The 23,224-nt window shown below is 41.4% G+C and overlaps 1 protein-coding gene across 1 annotated transcript in view; it reads right to left on the bottom strand.

Moving 5' to 3' along the window:
• Window positions 1-7,640: 7,640 nt before the first annotated feature.
• Window positions 7,641-23,224, bottom strand: part of GRK7 (G protein-coupled receptor kinase 7) — a 35,475-nt gene continuing 19,891 nt past the window's right edge. Inside the window, exons 3-4 of the mRNA XM_027091617.1 lie at window positions 17,801-18,075; window positions 7,641-8,658 (exon numbers count right to left, since the gene is read on the bottom strand). Of these exons, the coding sequence (XP_026947418.1) occupies window positions 8,322-8,658; window positions 17,801-18,075 (612 nt within the window). The 3' untranslated portion in view covers window positions 7,641-8,321. The remainder of the gene's footprint in view (window positions 8,659-17,800; window positions 18,076-23,224) is intronic.

The following is a 23,224-nucleotide window of genomic DNA, read 5'->3' as shown; positions in this document are numbered from 1 at the left end:
TCTACAAACCGCAGGTGAGTCTTAAGTGACTTAGAATTGATCAAGCACTCAACTGTGACAGGAAATGCCAACATCGTCATAAAGTAATCATAATCATGAAAACTCCACATGTCTGGGCCAAGCTCTGCCCTGCGGTATGTGCTGTGCTGTTTTATGGGCCTAGCCCGGAATACAACGAGGCAGAGGCCAGGGCCGGAGGGCACCCCGCTCCCTGGGAAGAGAGGTGCAGACAAGGGCATCCGAATGTTTGTTTGGTTGAGCTGCTGTTTCACCATTGTTCGCCTCGTTACCAGTTATGACACGTGCCAGAGCAGGCTTTGCCCCCTTCATTCCACTGGCATTTGTTAAAACAACATTCACCAAGATCTGATCTGGATGTGTCTTTTGGCCTGCCTGTAACTTTCCACTTTCAGGGAGAGGTAACGAGGAGTTTACAAGTCTTGATTTCACAGCTTTTGAAGGACAAGGATTTTAAAGCATAAACCTGGGAGAATTTTTATTTTTTTATTTCTTGGCCACGCCGCGCAGCATGTGGGATCTTAGTTCCCCGACCACGGATTGAACCCGTGCCCCCTGCAGTGGAAGCTCGGAGTCTTAACCACTGGACCACTAGGGAAGTCCCTGGGAGAAATTTCTTAAAGAGGAAAGGAAGAAGGGAAACTGAATTTCAGTTCTTAACTACCTACCCCCTGGGCATTGTGCTTCCGAGTCCTTGGCATCAGTTAAAGTATGATAAGAGAAGGAAGAAAAATTACTGATCGTGGGACTTTCCTGATGGTGCAGTGGTTAAGAATCCACCTGCCAACGCAAGGGACGTGGGTTCCATCCCTGGTCTGGGAAGATCCCACATGCCGCGGAGCAACTAAGTCCATGCGCCACAACTACTGAGTCCACGCACCACGACTACTGAAGCCTGCACACATAGAGCCTGTGCTCTGCCGCAAGAGAAGCCACCACAGTGAGAAGCCTGCACACTGCAACGAAGACCCAACGCAGCCAAAAATAAATAAAATTAAAAAAATATATTGATCGATATTGCCTAATAGAGATCCAGCCAAAAGGGGACATGTTCTGGACGTGCGTGGTCTGTCTTGGGTGGTATTCCCATCTCCTACAACAAGGCCTAGCATATGGTAAGGCCTCAATTAGAATTTGTTGTATGAATGAATGTAGATGATTGTGAAGATGCAGAGAAATAAAGAAATGTAGCTTCGAAAGGATTTTGCTAAGTATCTACACCTGAGCTGCCTAGGACACAGGCCCAGAGTTAGGGTGAGGGGAATGAAAGGTCTAAGGTACAGAACTGAAGGAGGCACTCACTTCCAGTTTTATGCAAGTTTCAAAGCTGCACTTACTGGCATGATCCTGAGAGTGAGTGCCATCTTACATGTCCTAAATATTGTGCCCTACTGCCTCACTCACCTCACTCCTATCCCCGCCCTGCTAGTCCATTTAGAACTGACAAAATATATTTAAAAAAATTATTTCCCCTTTGGGCTTGGTCCACTAGCTCTGCTCTGAAACACAGGAGATGTTTTAGGTAATAGGAACAGAGGCTGTTCTTACCTAGGAAACCAGTGACCACACAGCCAAGAGCTGTCAGGTAGACCCGGGTTTACTCAGCACTTACTGTGTCCTTGGATAAGTCCGTTAACCTCCGGAGCTTTCCTTCTTCATCCACAAAATGCAGATAAGAATACCCACTTCACAGGATGATTGTGAGCATTGGGAGTAATATACAAAAAGTGCCAAGTGCAGCACCCGACACATAGTAAGTGCTCAATAAATGGGAGTCTTTATTGTGTTACTATTGGTGGTGATGCTGGCGATGCCGCTTAGCCAACTCTTTAGGTGAAATACAGCACACATATGCACTTGTCGAAAAAGATTCAGGTGGACTTCTGAAGCTGTCTTTGGTTCTTGTGGCTCCTGGCTCTCTCCTCCCTGCTTCTTCTTCCCTGATAGCATCCCCTGCTGTATGCAGGAACTGTGGGCATGGCAGGAATGTGTGTGACAGCTGGCCATGCAGACAGGAGAGGCAGGGTGAGGAGAATAGGTTTAAAAATATAGACTAGTCAGCTGGCCCCATGCACCTCAACCAAACTCCCTGGGAAATGCTAGTGGCTTTCCGGCCTCACCACCGCTCCCACCAGCCCTCTGTTTAGGGGCTCTGCTCTCTGCTGTGTGTTTCATAAGAGAACAAAAAGACAGAGGGCTCTTGCTGAGAACTTCTGCTTATGGAAGCAGAATTTTTAAAATGTGCCCCAGGTTCCATGATGGCATTGTGACATTCTGCCTTGTGTTAATGGATAATTCTCAAAAAAAAGGGTAAAATCATGACTGTCATACAGAAATAAAAATGAAAACATGTTAAAGATTTTATTTAACTCTTTAAGGAGGAAACTGGCGTTTCAACCAGTTCAAAGAAGCAATAAAACCCACAGATTTATATGGGGTAAAGGAATGTTGGAACGAACGAGCAAATGGACATAAAATTGGCTTAAGGGGTGTTATAGGCTGAATTGTGTCTCCCCAAATTCATGTGTTAAAGTCCTAACCCTCAGGTACCTCGGACTGTGACTGTATTTGCAAATAAGGTCTTTAAAGAGGTAATCAAGTTAAAATGAGGTCATTAGGGTGGGCCTTAATCCAATATGACTGTTGTCCTTATAAGGAGAAGAAATTAGGACACAGACCCACACAGAAGGAGAACCCTGAGACAGAAGGTGCCCATCTAGAAATCAAGCAAGGACAGAGGCCTCATAAGAAACCAATCCCAATGACACATTGATCTCAGACTTCTAGCCTCCAGAACTGAGATAAACTTCGGTTGTATAAACCACCCAGCACTTTGTTATCATAGCCCTAACAAACTAATTCAGTGGGGAAGGGTTATTTGAACATCTATAGACAAGAATTAATTTACATCCCAATTAGTTATCTATAATTTATAGAGTTGTAAAATAGCTCTGTTTGAATCAGATAACCCAGCCAGTTTAATAATGAGACTTATTTACAACTACAATCAGTAAACTACAGCTTGTGGGTCAAATCCAGCTCCACCACCTGTTTTTGTAAATAAAGCTTTATTGGCACACAGACAGAGTTGGTCCTTTCCCTTGTCTGTGGCTGCTTTCCCACTACAAAGGCAGAGTTAAGTAGTTGTCATCTGCAAAGTCTAAAATATTTACTATCTGGTCTTTTTCAGAAAAAGTTTGTAGATCTTCCTCTAGAAAATGCATCATTTCCCACTGAAGCACAGTTTCCTTACAGTTGGAATGTCCTTCAAGGTCATCCAGTCCAGGGGGTTCCAGATTTTGAAATCTCATGCATCAGTAAAATTTCAAAAAAATACTTGAGGAACAGTCACTGGTCTTCAATTTTTACTTCTGTCAAATATCAACTACTTCATAAAAGAAGACATTTCAGCTATGTGATAAAATAAGATATTTTGAAGAGCGTAGCGCCTGAAAGACTCACTGCATTGTCCTTTCTTTTTTTTCTTTGAGGTTTGGTAAAAACTTTGCCACCAACTAGCCACAGTTCATGGTCTGGATTGTGGGACCACTAATCTGGCTCAACCTTAGACACCAACTGCTGGCTCTGTCCAGGGAGACTCTGCTGGCTCAGACCAGGAGTCCTGGACTTACTCCTGGTACCCAGGCTAGTTCATGTCTTTTGGCCAGGAAGGAGGTCCTCAGGGTCTGGTTATTGCCAGAGCCAGCCTGGGCACACACCCAGCTCCAATTATGACAGGGCCTGCCTTGCTTTAAAAAATATATTTTTTCTTTTTTTTTTGTTTTTTTTACATCTTTATTGGAGTATAATTGCTTTACAATGGTGTGTTAGTTTCTGCTTTATAACAAAGTGAATCAGTTATACATATACATATGTTCCTATATCTCTTCCCTCTTGCATCTCCCTCCCTCCCACCCTCCCTATCCCACCCCTTTAGGTGGTCACAAAGCATCGAGCTGATCTCCCTGTGCTATGCGGCTGCTTCCCACTAGCTATCTACCTTACGTTTGGTAGTGTATATATGTCCATGCCTCTCTCTCGCTTTGTCATAGCTTCCCCTTCCCGCTCCCCATATCCTCAAGTCCATTCCCTGGTAGGTCGGTGTCTTTATTCCTTTCTTACTCCTAGGTTCTTCATGACATTTTTAAAAATATATATATTTTTTCTTGATTTTTAAAAGAAAGATATGTTCAGTGCAGAAAACTTAGGAAAAAATGGAAAGAACAAAACTCATCTCTACCCAGAGAGATATAAAAGTTTAGTGATACACAGGGTGAACAAAAGTGCTTTCCAATCTAAAAAGTTTAAAGGGGCAAAACCCAGCATATCTCCCCGAAATGAGGCCTGGCACATGGCAGGCACCAATATTTATTGAAAGAATAATTAAACCTAAACGACTGCAATTATCTTTCCCAGATGATCCAAGAAAATTCAGTCTTTTTACTTTTTTGATGATCAAAATGGCTAATATGGTAAATCTTCCAGGTTGGCCTCCCCACCACCAAAAAAATCTTGTATCTATTTTTTTCTTCTTAAGGCTTATAACTGCCAAGAACAATCATTTAAGAAGCGAGTATTATATATTTTCACTATTTTCATCATGTTTTACTGTCCAAAAATTAACATCAGTTAAACCGCCCTAATGATAAACACAATATAATAATAATGATCTTTAAAAATTGATGTAGTATTCTCTCTGATTTCTTTTTCTATCTTTCTTTCTTTTTTTTTTTTGCCTGCACCGCACAATTTGTGGGATTATAGTTCCCCGACCAGGGATTGAACCCAGGCCAGTGCAGTGCCCAGCGAAAGTGCACTGGGTGAAAGTGAAAGTGAAAGTGCACATCGGTTAGAGTCCTAATCACTGGACTTCCAGGGAATTCCCTCAATGACTTCAAATGAGCAATTCCTAAGAAGCAAAGTTTAAATCATTCAATTATTTCACATTCATGCCTGGTCACCTAAATGAGAAACATCTTGAATTTGATATTCAAGGTAAACAATTGAGAATACTTTTTAAACTCTTTGTGGCTTACAATCCTAAAATTGGGGACTTCCCTGGCGGTCCAGTGGTTAGGACTCTGTGCTTCCACTGCAGGGGCATAGGTTCAATCCCTGGTGGGGGAATTAAGATTTAGCATGCCTCGCGGTGCGGCCGAAAAAAGAAAAGAAGAAAAATTACACCTAAAATCAATCATTCATCACTGTTTCCTGTGAAAACATCATCCATACCTCCTGCTTTGCAAGGCACTTCTAAGCCCCTTCAAGCGGTTTATTAATTCCATCTACCCCTTTAAGAAACAAACATTTCAAACAATCCCTGACAAACTAGAAGAATAAAAGTGACTTCTCCTCGGTTCTTCTTTGTCTGAATAGTTCACTCATATATGTCTGTGTTTCCCCTGATGTTTCATTTTGTTTATATATAAAATTTTTCTCTAAAAACATAAGCTCATTTTAACTGTTTAAAAATAAGCAAGTATCATCCCTTTTCAAAAATCACTTCTTTTCTTTGATAAAACATCTGGTTGCATCTTATTTCAGTCTTGAATCCCACCCACAATCTGAGCCAATCCCTTTGCATTGGCTTATTTCTCTCCATCTGTAACATTTAATCTCCATGCTGAGGTCTGTCCCTTACCTGCCCTGCCCCTGTGAGCCTCCTATACTCTGACTTGGCCCAGGTGGATTCCCACCTGGCATATGATGGGCAGGAGATCTGGGATGGGCCCCCATGTCTCCACTTATTCCAATTAGATTTTTCTTTCATTGTGTGTAAAAAATTTCCTTCTCAACCACTCCCCAGGAACCAGCTCTCTTGCTTCTCTCACCTCCTCTGGAACTTTTAATAAAGGTTCAGGTCTTAATAGTTTGTCCTTGGACCAGGAATCATTCGACCTGCTGCTACTTACTGACCGTGATCTTCAATTTAGTATGCCCTTACTATATGCAAGTCAAGCACTATGTGCTTCCTATACATTATTTCTAGTCTTCACAACAACTCTGCAGAGCTGTGTGACCTTGGACAAGCTACAAAACATCTATGGGCATCAGTTTCCTCTTTTAAAATGTGAATAATAACACCCACAGGAGTCTGCATGCTACACTACACCACAGGGCCTTTCTTAGATGGTTGTCTTATTTCTCTACTGTGTCCCCAACATCACCCAGTGCAGGGCTCAATGTATAACTAGAGCTCAACACATACTTACTTGGTGACTGTTTGAATATAGGTATCTTATTCAATTATTTTCCTGAGTTACTTCTAAAACATGAAACAGATTTGCATTTAAAGTTTATCAAAAGCAGTAGGCATTCACATGAAAGAACCAATGCAAGTAGAAGTCACTTTTTAAAATGTCTGATGTTTATAATGCTAAGTCCTGAGATCTCTACTCTTGGAATGCTCTAGTTAATTGAATTTCTGTTAACTGTTGATTAGGTTTTGTTAAACAGACTTAGAAATTTTTATCAAATTTTAATCTACTTTCTTGCCTTAGGAAGAAGAATCTGCAGGACACACCTGTATTCTGCTTTGGTGATTCAGGACTCTACAGTGTCTCTAGGGTAGGGTTTGGAGCTTCAAGGAGCTCACTGAGGATGGAGGATGAGCAGGTGAGTGGCAGGTGTTCTAACCCAGGACTCAACTCCATGGAGGTTTCTTCCTCCTTGCTCCAGATATGGTTGATGTTGTCTTGTAGTTGAGGATTACTGTTAGCTGGATTCCAGTTAACCAAAAAATTTTTGGCCAGTGTTTTTTGTAATTCTTGGTACCTTTACTCAAGGGACAAAACTTTTAAAATAACTTCAGCCAGGTTTCTCACCTTTGGGCCAAGGAAGATTTCCTTAGGCACACATACATCTTAAAAAAAAAATATATATATATATATATATATACACACACGTATACACACACACGTATACACACACACATATATATATATATGGTCACCCCAGATGTATATTTGTGTCATATATATGTATATATATATTTTTTGCGGGGGGGGGCGCTTAAAATTCTCACTTTGGCTGTGCTTTCGAGAAGTGCTAATTCTGCTATAAAGTGCTGGCTGGGCAGCCACCTGAAATGAGGGCCACTGTTTGTTCAAATTAGTTTCTAAGCCCATATGTCTCCTTCAGGTCTTGAAATAGTCAAGAGATCTACTTCCCAAGATATGTGTGAAGAACTAAAGTGTGCAAGGGCAAGGAAATCTACAAGATGAATACGGATTATCTTCAGTTTCATTTAACTGCAATTGCCAAAGTTATGCATTTTTTTGGGTATTTGAAAAGTTGTTGTCAAAATGTAAGACTGAGGTTTTGAGTAACCAAAACAGGGACCCATATGTAATAACATTTAAATCTGCATGACTGTGGTTCCCAAACTTTGTTGCACACTGGAATCACTCGGGGAGATTTTGAAAATCTAGATGCCCAGGTTGTACTCCAGACCAATTAAAATCTGGGAGTGGGAGTCACATGTTATTATTTTAAAATATTTCTGGGTGATTCCAAAGTTCAGCAAAGTTTGGGAACTGATGGCATACGGAATTATACAGGTAAGCAATTTGTAGACTACTACCTAAAGAACTCAACTTACAGAATACTTTAATCCCCAGACCTCATGTGTATTTACGTTTAACATGCTTCAACATTATAATGGTAGAATATTTCAGAAATAATGAAAAGAGACTCTATAAATTAAAAATGATTCTGTAATCTGAAATATTTCCAAAATAGTACAATCCAGTCCTTTTTTGCAGGGAGGGGGAAAATCAGAAATATTTATTTCCACGTTCAAAATGCCTTTTATAAGTACAGAAGAAGGAGAAATACTGAAAGATGAAAGGATGAAAAGATATAAACAAAGAAAAACTAAAATGATTGTTTACTAAGAATTGCAAATGCTCGTTTTCTGAGCATACCACAAAGTTCCATTCTCTGTTCTTAGGACTTTGTGTAATTGTCAGGGACATGATGGCAAAGGCTCATGCTTTTAGTTTAGCAAAATAAACCTGAGGGTTCCTTTTCAACCAGGTCTCAGTGAAAACTGAGACTGTACTCTTCTTTATGAAGGAAGAAAGAAAGAATAAAGAAAGGAAGTAAATTAGGGGGGAAGGGAGGAAGGAAGGAAGGAGAGAAAATACGTCTTAGTGGTGAGCTCACCTATCCTTTGAACTGTTTTGTGGTTGAAATGCCCTTCCTGACTGATCAGTGCTCATTCAACAGATTTTCACGTATTAGGAACATTCGAGGATTATGTCAGCTGAGACTCCTGCTGCCCGTGTGGTAGAGAGAACAACTTATAATAGCAAACATATACCAGACTTAGACGAATTACCCTCCCCGCAACCTGCGGGCCTGTTGGGGTCATTCAATTCGGCAAACAGCCCCGTTTCTATAATCTCTTCCTGCCAAGCTATAGGGACAGCACCTGTTGCAAATCTTTGGAAGAACTGCGTATCTTTATCATCAAATTCAACTCCTCGAACCTCAGAGAAATCTTCAATTTCACCGATATCTTTGGCGTAAACCACTGATGGGTCTGGCACAAATGGAGGCTCAACTAGGCCAGCTTCCAGGCGAGGAAAGTTGATGGTTTTGAAGAAATGGTGTTTCCTGGGATCATCAGACTTTTCTCTGTGAAGAAAGGAGATGGCCAGCCTGAGACACAGTAACAAACCCAAACAGGAACTGTTCTAGCAATTCAAAATATGTGGCCTTCTTTTCCTAGAATACATTTCATTTTAATTGCAGAGACAATATCACATAAAGAACAATTTAGAAAAATAACAACTTTCAAAACCACCCACAGGGAATTCCCTCACGGTCCAGTGGTTAGGACTCCATGCTTTCGCTGCCAAGGGCCTGGATTCGATCCCTAGTTGGGGAACTAAGGTCCCACGAGCCACACATGGCCAAAAAAAAAAAATTTACCCCACACTTCTACTATATGCAGATAGTCGCATTTTCATTGTTTGTAGACCACCTTCACACTTAGATGTAATTTTTTTTTTTTTTTTTTTTTTTTTTGCGGTATGCGGGCCTCTCACCGTTGTGGCCCCTCCCGCTGCGGAGCACAGGCTCCGGACGCGCAGGCTCAACGGCCATGGCTCACGGGCCCAGCCGCTCCGCGGCATGTGGGATCTTCCCGGACCGGGGCACGAACCGTGTGCCCTGCATCGGCAGGCGGACTCTCAACCACCGCGCCACCAGGGAGGCCCCTGGATGTAATTTTTAAACAGCGAAGTAGCTGACATGACTTTTGTTCTTGGTGTTTCATGCAAACACCAGCAAAATTCAGTGGGGTCAGAACCTGCTTGCCTGCAGCTTCCAAGGCGCTCACTGCCTCTTGCTCTGTCCTTCAGGGTTACATAGAACAAGTGAAGCATGTCTCTTCTTACCTGACCGCCACTTACATTTTAAAAGACAGCAGTCAGATCTCCTCACTCTTCATATGACATGATTTCTAGGAGCCCCACCTACCTCCCTCAACTGCCACAGTAATCTTTAAAGACTTTTAAATAATCCATTAGCAATTTTTAGCAGCATAACTGAGCATACATTCGGTGCTCAAGACTACAGTTGTTTGTTATCAAACCCTCCTTCCCCATGCTAGAAATTATTCTAGTATTTGCCTTAGAATACGGGGGAAAAAATGTGTGTTTCCAGTTAGTTGTGTAACCTTTTATATTAGTTACCTATTGCTGTGTAACAGATCGCCCCAACATTTAGTGGCTTAAAACAACAAACATTTGGGACTTTCCTGGCGGTCCAGCGGTTAAGATTCTGTGCTCCCAGTGCAGGGGGCCCGGGTTTGATCCCTGGTCAGGGAACTAGATCCCGCATGCTACAATTAAGAAAGAGTCCACATGCGGCAAATAAGAGTTCACGTGCTGCAACTAAGAGTCCTCATGCTGCAACTAAAGATCCTTCATGCAGCAATGAAGATCCTGTGTACTGCAGCTAAGACCCAGAGCAGCTAAATAAATGAATAATAAATATTAAAAAAAGGCTTTATTTAAAAAAAACAAAAACATTTATTATTATCTCACAGTTTCTGTGGGGCAAGAATCTAGACTTGGGTTAACTGGGTGCCTCTGACTCAAGGTCTCTAGAGACATCACAGTAAAGCTGTTGGTCAAGGCTGTGGTCTCATCTGAGGGTTCGACTCGGGTGGGGGGTCAGGGTTGGGGTAAATTGCTTCCAGGCTCACTCATATGGTTATTGGAAAGCCTCCATCCCTCACCATGTGAGCCTCTTCACAGGGCTGCCTGATACCATTGTAACTGTCTTTCTTCAGGACAAATGGTCATAGCAAGAGAGAGATAGAGAGAGAGCTCAAGATATAAGACACAGTATTTTTATTACCTAATCTTAGAAATGACATCTCATTACTTCTGCCACATTCTACTTGTTAGAAGCAAGTCAGTACGTACAAGTAAGTCCAGCCCATCCTTAAGGGAAGGGGTTACTCAAGGGTGTGGATGGCAGGAGGTAGGGATCTTTGGGGACCATATTAGGGGTGGTCTACCATACACTCCTCTTGGTTCTTCTGGAGTCCAAGTTTTAAAGAAATAAAAAGAGGGCTGTTTTGTGGCATCAGGTTCAAACGATTTTTTTCTCTTTTTCATTTTTTTTAAAAAGATTTATTATTTATCATTTATTTATTTAATTTATTTATTTATGGCTGCATCGGGTCTCAGTTGCGGCATGCAGGATCTTCGTTGAGGCATATGGGATCTTTCATCATGGCGCACAGGCTTCTCTCTAGTTGTGGTGTGCAGGTTTTCTCTTCTCTAGTTGTGGCATGCAGGCTCCAGGGAGTGTGGGTTCTCTAGTTGAGGTGCACAAGCTCAGTAGTTGTGGCATGCGGGCTTAGTTGCCCCACGGCATGTAGGATCTTAGTTCCCTGACCAGGGATTGAACCCGTGACCCCTGCATTGTAAGGCAGATTATTTACCACTGGACCACCAGGGAAGTCCCCTCTCTTTCTTTTATATGAGTAGGTATGCTGGTCTGACTAAGAGATGTCTTCCTTTTGGAAGAAGTCAATTTCTGTCATAAATCAACCTTAATAAAGTTAATTACATTCATGGTCTTCCCTTTTTCATTTTTGTTCTAGTAATCAGAAAGCTTTTAGGGAAGGGATTGAGGGCTTCCCACATACATCCCCTTCAGAGACTCCCTACTGTGTTTGAGGATTACTGCAGCAGACTCTGTCCAATAAGATGACTAGAGTCTAAACTCAATAATCACGTTACTAATAACAAGTGGAAATGACCAGCATTTATGCAGAGCTACTCTCGGCTGACACAACGTTATGCTCTTCACTTACTTTGTCACATTTAACCGTCACTACAACCCTATCTGTCTTTTAACTGTATTTTAAACCTCTTTTAACCTCTTTATACTTGCTTTTGCATTTATAAATAGCTGTGTATCTGAGAAAGCCAGCAAATATAGGTGAATTTTTCAAAGGAAAAATTGTAGTTGAATATTATTATGGAAAAGAGAAACTCAGTCGAAGGCTCCTGATGTCCAGCAATTCCCCAGTTCTTGTTTTGTGATTCAAGCCTAGCTCCATCCAGAAAGGCCCATCCAGGACTCCTTGGACTTTTCCCATTATGATCCCACTGAAAAGAGAGGTATGGAAAACTGTATCATAAGATACTATAAGGTAACTCTGTTCTCCCCAAAGTCACTGAGTCTCCATGAATTGAAAGAAAGGGAAATGCAGGCTTGCCATCTATTAGAACCTACTGATCAGACTTCCCTGGTGGCACAGTGGTTAAGAATCGGCCTGTCAAAGCAGGGGACACGGGTTCGATCCTTGGTCCAGGAAGATCCCACATGCCACGGAGCAACTAATCCCGTGGCCACAACTACTGAGCCCGCACGCTGCAGCTACTGAAGCCTGTGCGCCTAGAGCCCATGCTCCCCAACAAGAGAGGCCACCGCAATGAGAAGCCCGCACACCACAATGAAGAGTAGCCCCTGCTCGCTGCAACTAGAGAAAGTCCATGCACAGCAACGAAGACCCAATGCAGCCAAAAAAAAGGAACCTACTGACCAATGTCTGTGTGGTTTACATCCTGTAGAGTAAGAGCCTTGAGGGAGGGTTACTAAGATGAATTGAAACTTCAAGGATGGATTTTTTTTTTAAAGTCAGATCTACTGAGGTATAATTTACACAGCAACATTTTAAAGTATCAGAGAGATTTGAGGAATGGGGGTTGGTACCAGATTTTAAATGTGTCAGAACAAGGATAGAGGTAAAATTCCACCCAAGTAGATCAGGAATGAACCTCAGGCCTGTGTGTCTCAAAGAGAACAGAGGAGTTAGAATGGGACCAGGTGCCATGAGGAAGAAGCTTGTACCATCTTGATGGCCGCTGGCAGGTATGAACACACTGTACCAGAGGTCAAGAGGGCACCTTTAAAGTCCCTCTGAGCAGATTTAACTTGGATAAAGGAGAGTGCCCATGGGCTCGGTGACCGTGGGGAACTTGCCATACCAGTCCTCACATCAAGATGCACAGTTCTCTTATCTAGGAAATAGACTCACAGATGTAGAGGACAGACTTGCAGTTGCCAGGGGGCAGGGGTGGATTGGGAGTTTGGGATTAGCAGATGCAAACTATTATATACAGGATGGATAAACAACAAGGTCCTGCTGTATAGCACAGGGAACTATATTCAACAGCCTGTAATAAACTATAATGGAAAAGAATATGAAAAAACAGTATATATATGTATAACTGAATCACTTTGCTGTACAGCAGAGATTAACACAACGTTGTAAATCAACTCTACTTCAATAGAATAAACTTTTTAAAAAAGGCACCGTTCTTAACTAACATCTCAACCAGGCCCAGATGGCCTTGGCGTGTCCATTAGGGATGGCCAACTGCAGCCTTTTTGCAACTAGTCACAGAAGACTGGGGAAACACGGGCCACATTGAGGTTTTCTTTATGTTCCGCCACATCCCCAACTAGATGCCCCTGGAGAGCGGGGCCCATGCCTTATGCCCCTTTCCAATAAATATCTGTGGGTGCGGATGCTAACAGCAAAAGACTAGGTTCTCCAACTTCTGCTCCTTTCCCTCTGCTCCAGGCTACGGGAAAGCTGATCACTTGGCTATTTTGCACTAGCCATGCTTACCTCAGTTGTGTAATTAGAGTGAAGGTTATTTGACTCCTGAACCTTTCCCTGGCAGATTTGTTCAGGGCTCTTTTGGCCCATCATCATGCAGTGCCCTTGGGCAAATAGGGGAGACTATGGAGGGTGGCAGCACCTTTTGTAAGGGCCAAATCAGCAGCTGCAGGGAGACTTCTCCTGCTTATTGAATATATTTCAGAGCATGGACAGGGGCTGTTGTGTTACCAAACCCCACACAGAGATTACAATGGATTTTCTAAGAACAGTCAGTGAAGGAAAGATTCCAGCTGCCCATACACGAGGACCACGCTGTGGGGTTTGGTCTGCCAAGAACAGTGGCTATTGGCCTGAGAAGCACTTAAGTCAGAGACTTGCATGGTTATTTGCCCTTACTTGGCTGCACTGTCTGATCAGAATAAATCCTGCAAAACACTTAAGTCTTCACCTTTTATTTTATTGGAACACACCATAGTTGACCCTATCTGAGTCCCTGTGAGATGATCAGAAAAGCTTTTGGCTTCTCTGCAAAATTAATTCACAGACCCATAAAGGCAAAAGAGGAGATTCCCTTCAGTGATGTCTAAGGAAGGAGAAGGGGTTTTTTTTCTTTCTTTCAAATGCTCATGAATGCAACAGGGAGGGGGCACTTGACCTCTCCGCTGTGTAATACATTGTCTAGGTATTTGCTCGGCTTTGGAGGATGCCCACGAAAGCAATCAAACATTATCTCATTTGAATGAATGTTTAAAAAATACAAAGAGTTGAAATGAAAACGTTGGAAGGTTTTCTCTTTCACTGAACAGCTGGTTTTTATATGCTTTCTCTCTAATGTTGTAAACAGTTTTTATACAAAACAGTCACAACAACAAATGCTTTCTAAAAAGGTTTTGCTTGACAGAGCAGCTTCAGGCCATGATCCAGTGCTTTAAGGTGGCGTTTTCCCGAAGAAGTTAGTCAATGTTTCATTTTACAGATTCAAAGTGTGCTTATAGACCGCCTGGAGGGGTGGGATAGGGAGGGTGGGAGGGAGGGAGACGCAAGAGGGAAGAGATATGGGAACATATGTATATGTATAACTGATTCACTTTGTTATAAAGCAGAAACTAACACACCATTGTAAAGCAATTATACTCCAATAAAGATGTAAAAAAAACAAAAACAAAGTGTGCTTATAAAGTACTGAGATAGATTTTTATTCAAAGACACCAAGTGGGTTGTGTTCCCTTCAGGGGAGTCATCTGAAGAGACTGTTCACTTCTTTCACTGCCTTGGCCACTGTTGGTACATTCTCTGATTCCCCCCGCATGGGCTTGAGAGCCAAGATGGTAGAGATGGTCTGTGTTCACCATATCCAGCTCTCCTCTCCTTCCTGGACAGACAGAAAGCAGGACTAGTCAGCTCCCTTGCCCTTAGGCAGGGCCCGAGGACTCCTTCTGTCCAACAGAAGTGTATCTGAAATGACCTGTAAAGTGGGTCTGAGGCAGGACAAAGCTCCCCAGGTTCTCTGCATTCTCTCTTGTTGCCATAGCAACCGAAACCACCAGTTCCAGTGGGGCTGAAAGGTGGAAGCAGCCTGAAGCTCTGAGTCACCAGTCAGAAGGGAGATACCTGGAGAACCCCTGGACCCATAAAGGACTTCATATGAATGAGAAATAATCCTTTAGTTTTAAGCCGCTGAGACTTTGGGATTTGCCTGTTATCACAACGTGGCCTGTTTTGACCACACTAATACAACAATGCTGGAATCTACACAGGAAAATCACTTCCACATCAGTGAAGAGTTCCATCTCATTTCAAAATACTCATTTGTTAGTTTCGCTATCTTTGAAATGCTTTGAAAGTCATTACAAATGAATTTTGTTTCACTATTTTAAAAGATCAGATCAAAAATAAAAAGCTTGCCTCCATACGTAAACATTGCAAGCTAAGGCAGCCCTGTTCTATAGCCTCCGCTGACAACTACTCAGAAGATTTAGAGTAATTTGCCTCTCGAAGTTTTGGTGTAATATTAAAAATCAGTCATATTACTTTATGGTTGTAACTTTCTTTTTGTATGTATTTTTAGATTTTGAAAATTCAGTCCAAGTAATTTAAGACACACGAGCTCGTAGTTTAGTCAAAATATTATCTGATATCACCCTTAGAACTAATTAATAATAATTGCTATCACATTGAATGATTCCTAAGCTATGTTATATCTAACTTTGCAAGCATTATATCTAAACCTCAAAATATCCCACTGAATTAGTTAGGGTTCCTTAGAGAAACAGAACCAAAAGGGCGCTGAAGTGTCCAAAATGCACAACAGTGGCATAAAAATTATTTTGAGCTGAAGTTATTTGAGAGTCAACAGATGCAGGTTTTGAACTCCCCTTTGTCTGCCTTTAAGATAAGCAGAGCCTTGGAAAAAAACTCAACTCATAAATCTTCTCTCCGGGAATTTCAGGAGTTTTGGAACCAGGAAAGATTGACTCTTATCACCAGTGACAGAACGCAGCACCATACCTAAATAGACATTGCCACAAAGCTATCATATCTCCCATCTATTCTTCTAAGGGCCATTTATCTTTCCTAAAAGTCAACTGTTCTCCCATAAGTGCCCTTACCCCACTATTTCAAAGAAGTCATTTGTTTTCCTGTAAGTGACCTTCTCCCCATCCCCCTCCCCTATTAAATGGAATATAAGCCCTCAATTCTAACTGCCACCTAGTAACATTTTTTTTTTTTTGCAGTACGTGGGCCTCTCACTGCCGTGGCCTCTCCCATTGCGGAGCACAGGCTCCGGACCCTCAGGCTCAGTGGCCCTAGCTCACGGGCCTAGCCGCTCCGTGGCATGTGGGATCTTCCCGGACCGGGGCACGAACCCGTGTCCCCTGCATCGGCAGGCGGACTCTCAACCACTAGCGCCACCAGGGAAGCCCCCTAGTTACACTTTTTTGTGAACTCTTGTGTATGTACATAAATAAAAATCTGTCTTTTCTCTTGTTAATCATCTTTTGGCAGTTTAATTTTTAGGCTTCCATTCCTAAACCTAAGAGGGTAGAAGAAAAGTTCTTTCCTCTCCCCCCAGTACATGTGTACTGGGGGGAGAGGAAAGATATTATCTGATATCAGATAATAGAGAGAGATATCAGATAATAGAGAGATATATTATATATATAATATATATTATATAGAGATATATTATATATATAATATATATATTATCTGATATCAGATAATAGAGAGAGAGAGAGAGAGGGAGAGAGAGAGGGAGAGAGGGAGGGAGGGAGAGAGAGAGAGGGAGAGAGGGAGAGAGAGAGGGAGGGAGAGAGGGAGGGAGAGAGAGAGAGTTTATTTTAAGGAACTGGCTCAGGCAATTGTGGAGGCTTGGCAAGTTCAAATTCTGCAAGGTAGGCTGTGTGGCTGGAGACTCAGGGAAGAGTCACAGTTCAAGTTCAAAGGTGGTTTGCTGGCAGAATTCCTTCTTCTCCCAGGGAGGTCAGTCCTTTTCTATTAAGGCCTTCAACACATCGCATGAGGCTCATCCACTTAATGAAGAATAACCTGCTTTACTCAAAACCTACTCATTTATGTGTTAATCTTACCTAAAAAATACCTGCACAGAAACATCTAGAATAGTGTTTGATCAAATATCTGAGTACTGTGGCCTAGTCAAGTTAAGACATAAAATTAACAATCACACCCACAAAAAAACCCCATTTTATATATGAGGATATTGAGACTCCAAGAAAGTAATTCAGTTGCTTGGGGTAAAATGATCAGTATGTAGCCAAGCTGGGTTGTGAGTCTATGTCTGTGACTTGAAAACCCTTGGTTTTTCTCCTTACATAACACAGTTACTCACTGCCAAGGGTCTTTTCATAGATCAGGTTTTCTTATTTTTTTCTTCTAAAATATCTTGATCTTATTATTCCTTTGTAGGCAATAAAACTTGACTTTCCTCAAAACTAATTTCAACTGTACTTAACATAGCTGGCAACATCAGATGTACTTAATAAATATTTGTTGACTGATTAATGATATTTTACAGAGATGTTTAAAGGGGCAGAAACTTTCACTTTAAAATACATCTTGGAGGACTTCCCTGGTAGCACAGTGGTTAAGAATCCACCTGCCAATGCAGGGGACACAGGTTCAAGCCCTGGTCTGGGAAGATCCCACATGCTGCGGAGCAACTAAGCCCATGTGCCACAACTACTGAGCCCGCGTGCCACAACTACTGAAGCCCGTGTGCCTAGAGCCCATGCTCGGCAACAGGAGAAGCCACTGCAACACGAAGCCAGTGCACGGCAACGAAGAGTAGCCCCCGCTCGTTGCAACTAGAGAAAACCTGCGTGCAGCAACGAAGACCCAGCACAGCCAAAAATAAATAAATAAATAAAATAAAATTTAAAAACTGCAGTATTTATTTTTAAAAAAATACATCTTGGAGATTGTTCCATATCAAGTGTTCATAGTGTTTGAAAGTGTTGAAAATACTTAACCACATAATATACAAATAATAACAGGAAAATACTACTACTACTTAATCCCAAGCCTTTGTCATTAATCCAAAGTATTCTCCAAATCCCTGCGGAAATGCTGACATCACTAATCATGTCTTTATATGATAGTTACCTGCTTCCTAAGCGTTGCTCTGGTGTCTTAGCCAAGAAGAGTCTGCAAATGTCTTTTGCTTCCTCTGTGAAGTTATCGTGTTGGAATCTGACTTCCTCTTTCAGTGTTCTTTGCTTTAAATCCTCTTTACTGACTTTTTCCTTGTAATCTTTGAATGGTGTTCGTCCAGCAACCATTTCATAAATACTGCATCCCATTGCAAACCAGTCCACAGGATAGGAATAACTCGCTTTTTCCATTAGGATTTCAGGAGCCATATAACCATTGGTTCCAGCCTGTAATGCCCCAAACAAAAACAAAACAAAACAAAACAAAAACACTAATGTGAGTTGAACAGACACTGCTGACAGCCTACTCAATACCCTTTCTCCTTTTCTTTCCTTGTTGAGGGAACCTAATTTACTTGGAGTGGCCATGTGTCTAACCTATTCTATTCCCTGCTTTCCCAGCAGCCTCTGGTGCAGTCGGGGCGGGCCATGCAATCCATTCTGGCCAATGAGACATAAAGAGGATTTGGTTGGAGTGCATTATGAAAGAGAGAGATACGGCTGATCTTGAAGTGGGAAAATCACCTAGACTCTCTTAGTCCCCTCACCTCATCTTTAAGGTAAAAAGTTCACACGGCTGTCTCTAAGATCCCCTAAGTCCTGCTTCTGCTTTTTATTCACAGATAATAGAAAATTAGACGCATGATTTTTTTTTAAGTGGAGTTCTTTATTGCTAATATTGGACGTTCACATAATATTATCTAGTCTATGATTTTTTTACTCTATTTGCTATGTAATGATACTAATATATCAGCCATCTTTGCCTGTTTGTCTCTGCACTGAAAATTTAATACAGAAATTTTAATCCATAAAATTCCACACATGAAACTTCATTTAACATGCAAGACTATTTATTGTAGGCACAATTCTACCGACAATATATACCAAATGACCATTGGGTTAATGTGTGTATATATATGTATATATATTTAAATACATGTAGCATACAATTTACCATCTTACCATTTTAAGTGTTTAGTTAAAGAGTATTAAGTACATTTATGTTGTGCAATGAATCTCCAGAACTCTTCATCTTTAAAAGCTGAAACTCTATACCCATTAAACAATTCCCCACTGGGCTTCCCTGGTGGTGCAGTGGTTTAGAATCCGCCTGCCAATGTAGGGGACACGGGTTTGAGCCCTGGTCCGGGAAGATCCCACATGCCATGGAGCAACTAAGCCCGTGCGCCACAACTACTGAGCCTGTGCTCTACAGCCCATGAACCACAACTACTGAGCCCATGTGCCACAACTGCTGAAGAGCCTAGAGCCTGTGTTCTGCAACAAGAGAAGCCACCGCAATGAGAAGCCTGAGCACTGCAACAAAGAGTAGCCCCCGCTCGCCGCAACTAGAGAAAGCCCGCGTGAAGCAACGAAGACCCAACACAGCCAAAGAAAACAAAGCAAAACAAAAAAAAAACCCAAAAAACAATTCCCCATTACCCCAACTGCCCAGGCCCTGGCAACCACCATTCTACTTTCTGTCTCTATGAATTTGACAATTCTAGGTACCTCATATAAGTGGAATCATGCAGCATCTGTCTCTTTGTAACTGAGTATAATTTCAATACGTTCATTCATTCAACAAATATTTAATGAACACCTGCAACATATCTTGTAATTATAAAGTATATATTTACATTATGTTTTCATAAAAACTAAGCTGCTTTTGATTAAAGTATAATGTATAACCTTTGCAGCACTTAAAAATGCAAAGAACACCGTAAAACAACAATAAGCTTCTATTAATATTTACATAAAAATGAGAACATAAATTATTGGCAGAGTTGTAAGAAACAGATGTGCTCTGTAATTTGACTCCGATTTTTAGGAGAGCAGTAAGACACAGAGCATAGATAATGAGATGTATCAACTGTTCCTGTTCTTCAACCAGGTCACTTGACTTTGGAGCAAGTAGCTCAAAGAATTGATTCAGAAGAAAGGGAAAGGGATCTACATCGTGATGTTCGTAGCGTCATTATTCTTCACGGTTGCGAGCTGGAAACACCCAATGCCTTTCAATAAAGACAATAGACCAGGAGACTTCCCTGGCAGTCCAGTGGTTAAGACTCTGTACTCCCACTGTAGGGGGCATGCCCACGTGCCCGCCATGCGACCAAAAAAAAAAAAAAAAATAGACTAGAGTCTAGTGTTAATACCAAGAAGTGCATATATGTAATGGGTTTTGCATACTGATTATAAATGTGAATTCAGTACATCAAAAAAGGTTGGAAAGTATTTTTAGTTGTTTACTGGGTGATTATTTTTCTGTCTAGTTGCTTAAATATATGTTTTTAATGTACACAATATATGTAATACCTTAGGAACATTAAATTTCACGGATGATTTTTACATGGATAACAACAATGAAAAACATAAATGACCTAAGCACTAATGAGGAGTAATTGGCTTGAGCAAGAAAATTGTGGAAGTGACCTTGGTCTGACAGGCTGGGCATGAGTCAGCATGGCACTGCTGTTTTCGTAGGAGTGTGTATGTAATTTGGGTGACCATATGTTCCGGTTGGCCTGGGACAACAGTTTACATCTGTTGTCCTGGCATCTTGTCCAGAGTTACGTCTGCCAAAACAAAAGGGTGCTGTAGGCTCCTCTGAGGCCCAGGATACAGTCTTACTCATCTTTGTATCAAACTGGGTATTTACCCCCCGAGCCTCCCTTGCTGCACGCCCAACAAAATGTTTCTTACGTAAACAATAGTGAAGATGGTAACTAGACGTTTTCCATCCACTATCCAACAAATATTTGTTAAGCCACACCCTGCAGTGATTTCTAGGGATACCAAGACATACTAGGCCTGGCCCCTGACCTTGAGGATTTATAGGCTGGTGGAGACAGGTCAAAAGGTTAATTCAGTAAAGGAGGGTAAATGCCTTAATGGGAGTGGAAAACAAACATAGGGAGGCCAGAGGGTGTGTGTGTGTGTGTGTGTGTGTGTGTGTGTGCGTGTCAATGTGTGTGTTGGGGATACTTTACTGAAAAGTGACAGCTGAGCTGAATTATGAGGGAAGAACCTTCTCACAAAGAGAAGGCTGTCCAGGTAACGGACATGTGTAAGAGATGGAGTCCGGAAAAATGTGGGGTGCTTGGGGAACTTTAAGTAATTTGGCATTTCTGGAGTATAAGCTCTGTGGGATGCAATGGTGGGAGGGGAGACTGGAGGGGGAGATGTAGATGAAATTGAGAAACATTGTCTGCCAAGGTGGCGAAAGTCCATTCCCAGGCTCCCTTTTCCCTTTGTTCCTTTACTATAGAGCCAGAAGGCTAAGCACTCCATCTCCCAACCTCACATGTTGCACTGAGGGTGGCCATGTGGTAATGTGATATGAGCTTCACTTGAGAGGTGTGCAAGGTGAAGGCACTGACGGTTGGGAAAAAGCTTAAAAAATGGGGGAAATATCCAGTGAGAACACGAGTAAAACTTCAAGTAAGTCCTTCATAATGTTTAGTTTTCATGTAAGAAATACACACTCATTTTTTAAATATCTCATTTTTAAAAGCTCATTCTCTAATTTTAAGTACTCTGGAAAGGAAAAAAGTAATATTTATCAGAGGAAAAAGAAAGTTAACTAGGCCAGAAAATAAGATATATATTTATATATTTCTTATGTCCGAGAGCATGATATTAAAAATGTGAAGGTCAAAGCACATGTTGACCTGCAAATTTTTCATCATTGCTCTTATTATCTTACGTAACCTCACCCTGAATGACTCAGAATTTTGTGTGCTCAACAACAACGACAAAATGGGAGAAATACATGAAAGATGTAAGATGGATTAATGGATCAACAGAGGGATGGATAGATGGATGGACATGTGATAAAGCAAGTCTAATAAAATGTTAATAATGCACAATGGAATATTGTTCAGCTATAAAAAAGAATGAAGTATTGACACGTTATGACATGGATGAACCCTGAAAACATTATGCTAAGTGAAAGAAGCCAGTCGCCAAAGGCCACTTCCTGTAGGATTCCACTGAAATGCAGTATCTAAAATTGCATGCAACCAATTTTAGTGTTGTTTAGGGTTGGCAGAAGGGGAATGGGAGTGATTGCTAATGGGTAGGGGGTTTCTTTTGGGGGTGCAGAAAATATTCTAAAATTGTGATAATGTTTGTATATCTCTGTGAATATACTAGAAACCATTGAACTGTACACTTTAAATGGGTCAATTTTATGGTATTTAAATTATATCTCAATAAAGGTGTTTAAAATGTCAAAGGTAAACTCTAGGTCATGGGTGTACAGGTGCTCGTTGTGAATTCCTTCAACTTCCCTGTATGTCTGAAAGTTTTCATAATAGAATGCACAGGGGAAAAAGGAGTAAGGGGTGGGGGGATGTGATGCCAGACGTTACCACACTGGCTGCTAGTTCATCAGGCACATGAAACTCTTCTGCAAGAGTCACAAGGAAGAACCACAGGGGAGAGCAGAGGAGGGGCATCTATCGGCCCAGCTCCCTCCCATCTCCTACTTCCATTAGTCAATAGTTAACCCCATATGATATCACTTATACGTGGAATCTAAAAAATACAACAAACTAGTGAATATAACAAAAAAGAAGCAGACTCACAGATACAGAGAACAAAGTAGTGGTTACCAGTGGGGCAAGGGAAGTGGGAGGGGCAGTACAGGGTAGGGCTTTAAGAGGTACAAACTAACAGGTATAAACTAAGCTACAAGGATATATTGTACAACATAGGGAATATAGCCAATATTTTATAATAACTATAAATGGAGTATGACCTTTAAAAATTGTGGATCACTATACTGTACACCTATAACATATAATATTGTACAACTATATTTCAATTAAAAAAGAGAAATGTCATTTTGAATTCTCTGACATGTAAATGTTTAATCATATATTGAGATTATACATCACTAAAAATAATAAAAAATAGAATTGTTAAAGCATGAAATAAAAAAGAATTATCCCAAAGCTAGCTTGTCTCTATTTCCAGATATGTCATCCAGACCCTTAGCAGTTGCCTGGAAAACCAGGTCCCACATCATACTACAGTATAATATTTCACCCAGCTCTAAAAGTGGAGGAACAACTTGGCCTACAAGTGGTGTCAACAGGGTGTTGCCCGAGAGAGAGGAAAGGAGGCCGTAGAGAGAATGTAAGAGGGTGTGTGAGGTCTGTGGCCCAGTACACCAACTTCATGAAATTTCTCAGTGACAGGCTTTGCTGTGAGGTATTTTTCATCCCTGGTGCTGGCTACTGGCCGGTCTCTCAATCCAGAAACTAGTGGCTGTCAGTATTGGGAAATTTTCTGAAATTATTTCTTTGATCATTTTCTCCCTTTCATTTTCTTTCTTCTTTCTCCCCTCCCCCCTTTTTTAAAATCCTGA

Source organism: Aethalodelphis obliquidens, unplaced genomic scaffold (assembly GCF_003676395.1).
Source record: "Aethalodelphis obliquidens isolate GAN/ISIS:26980383/991018 unplaced genomic scaffold, ASM367639v1 scaffold72, whole genome shotgun sequence".
Classification (NCBI taxonomy): Eukaryota; Metazoa; Chordata; class Mammalia; order Artiodactyla; family Delphinidae; genus Aethalodelphis; species Aethalodelphis obliquidens.
The sequence above is the reverse complement of the archived record's forward strand: the minus strand, read 5'-3'. Positions and strand labels throughout refer to the sequence as shown.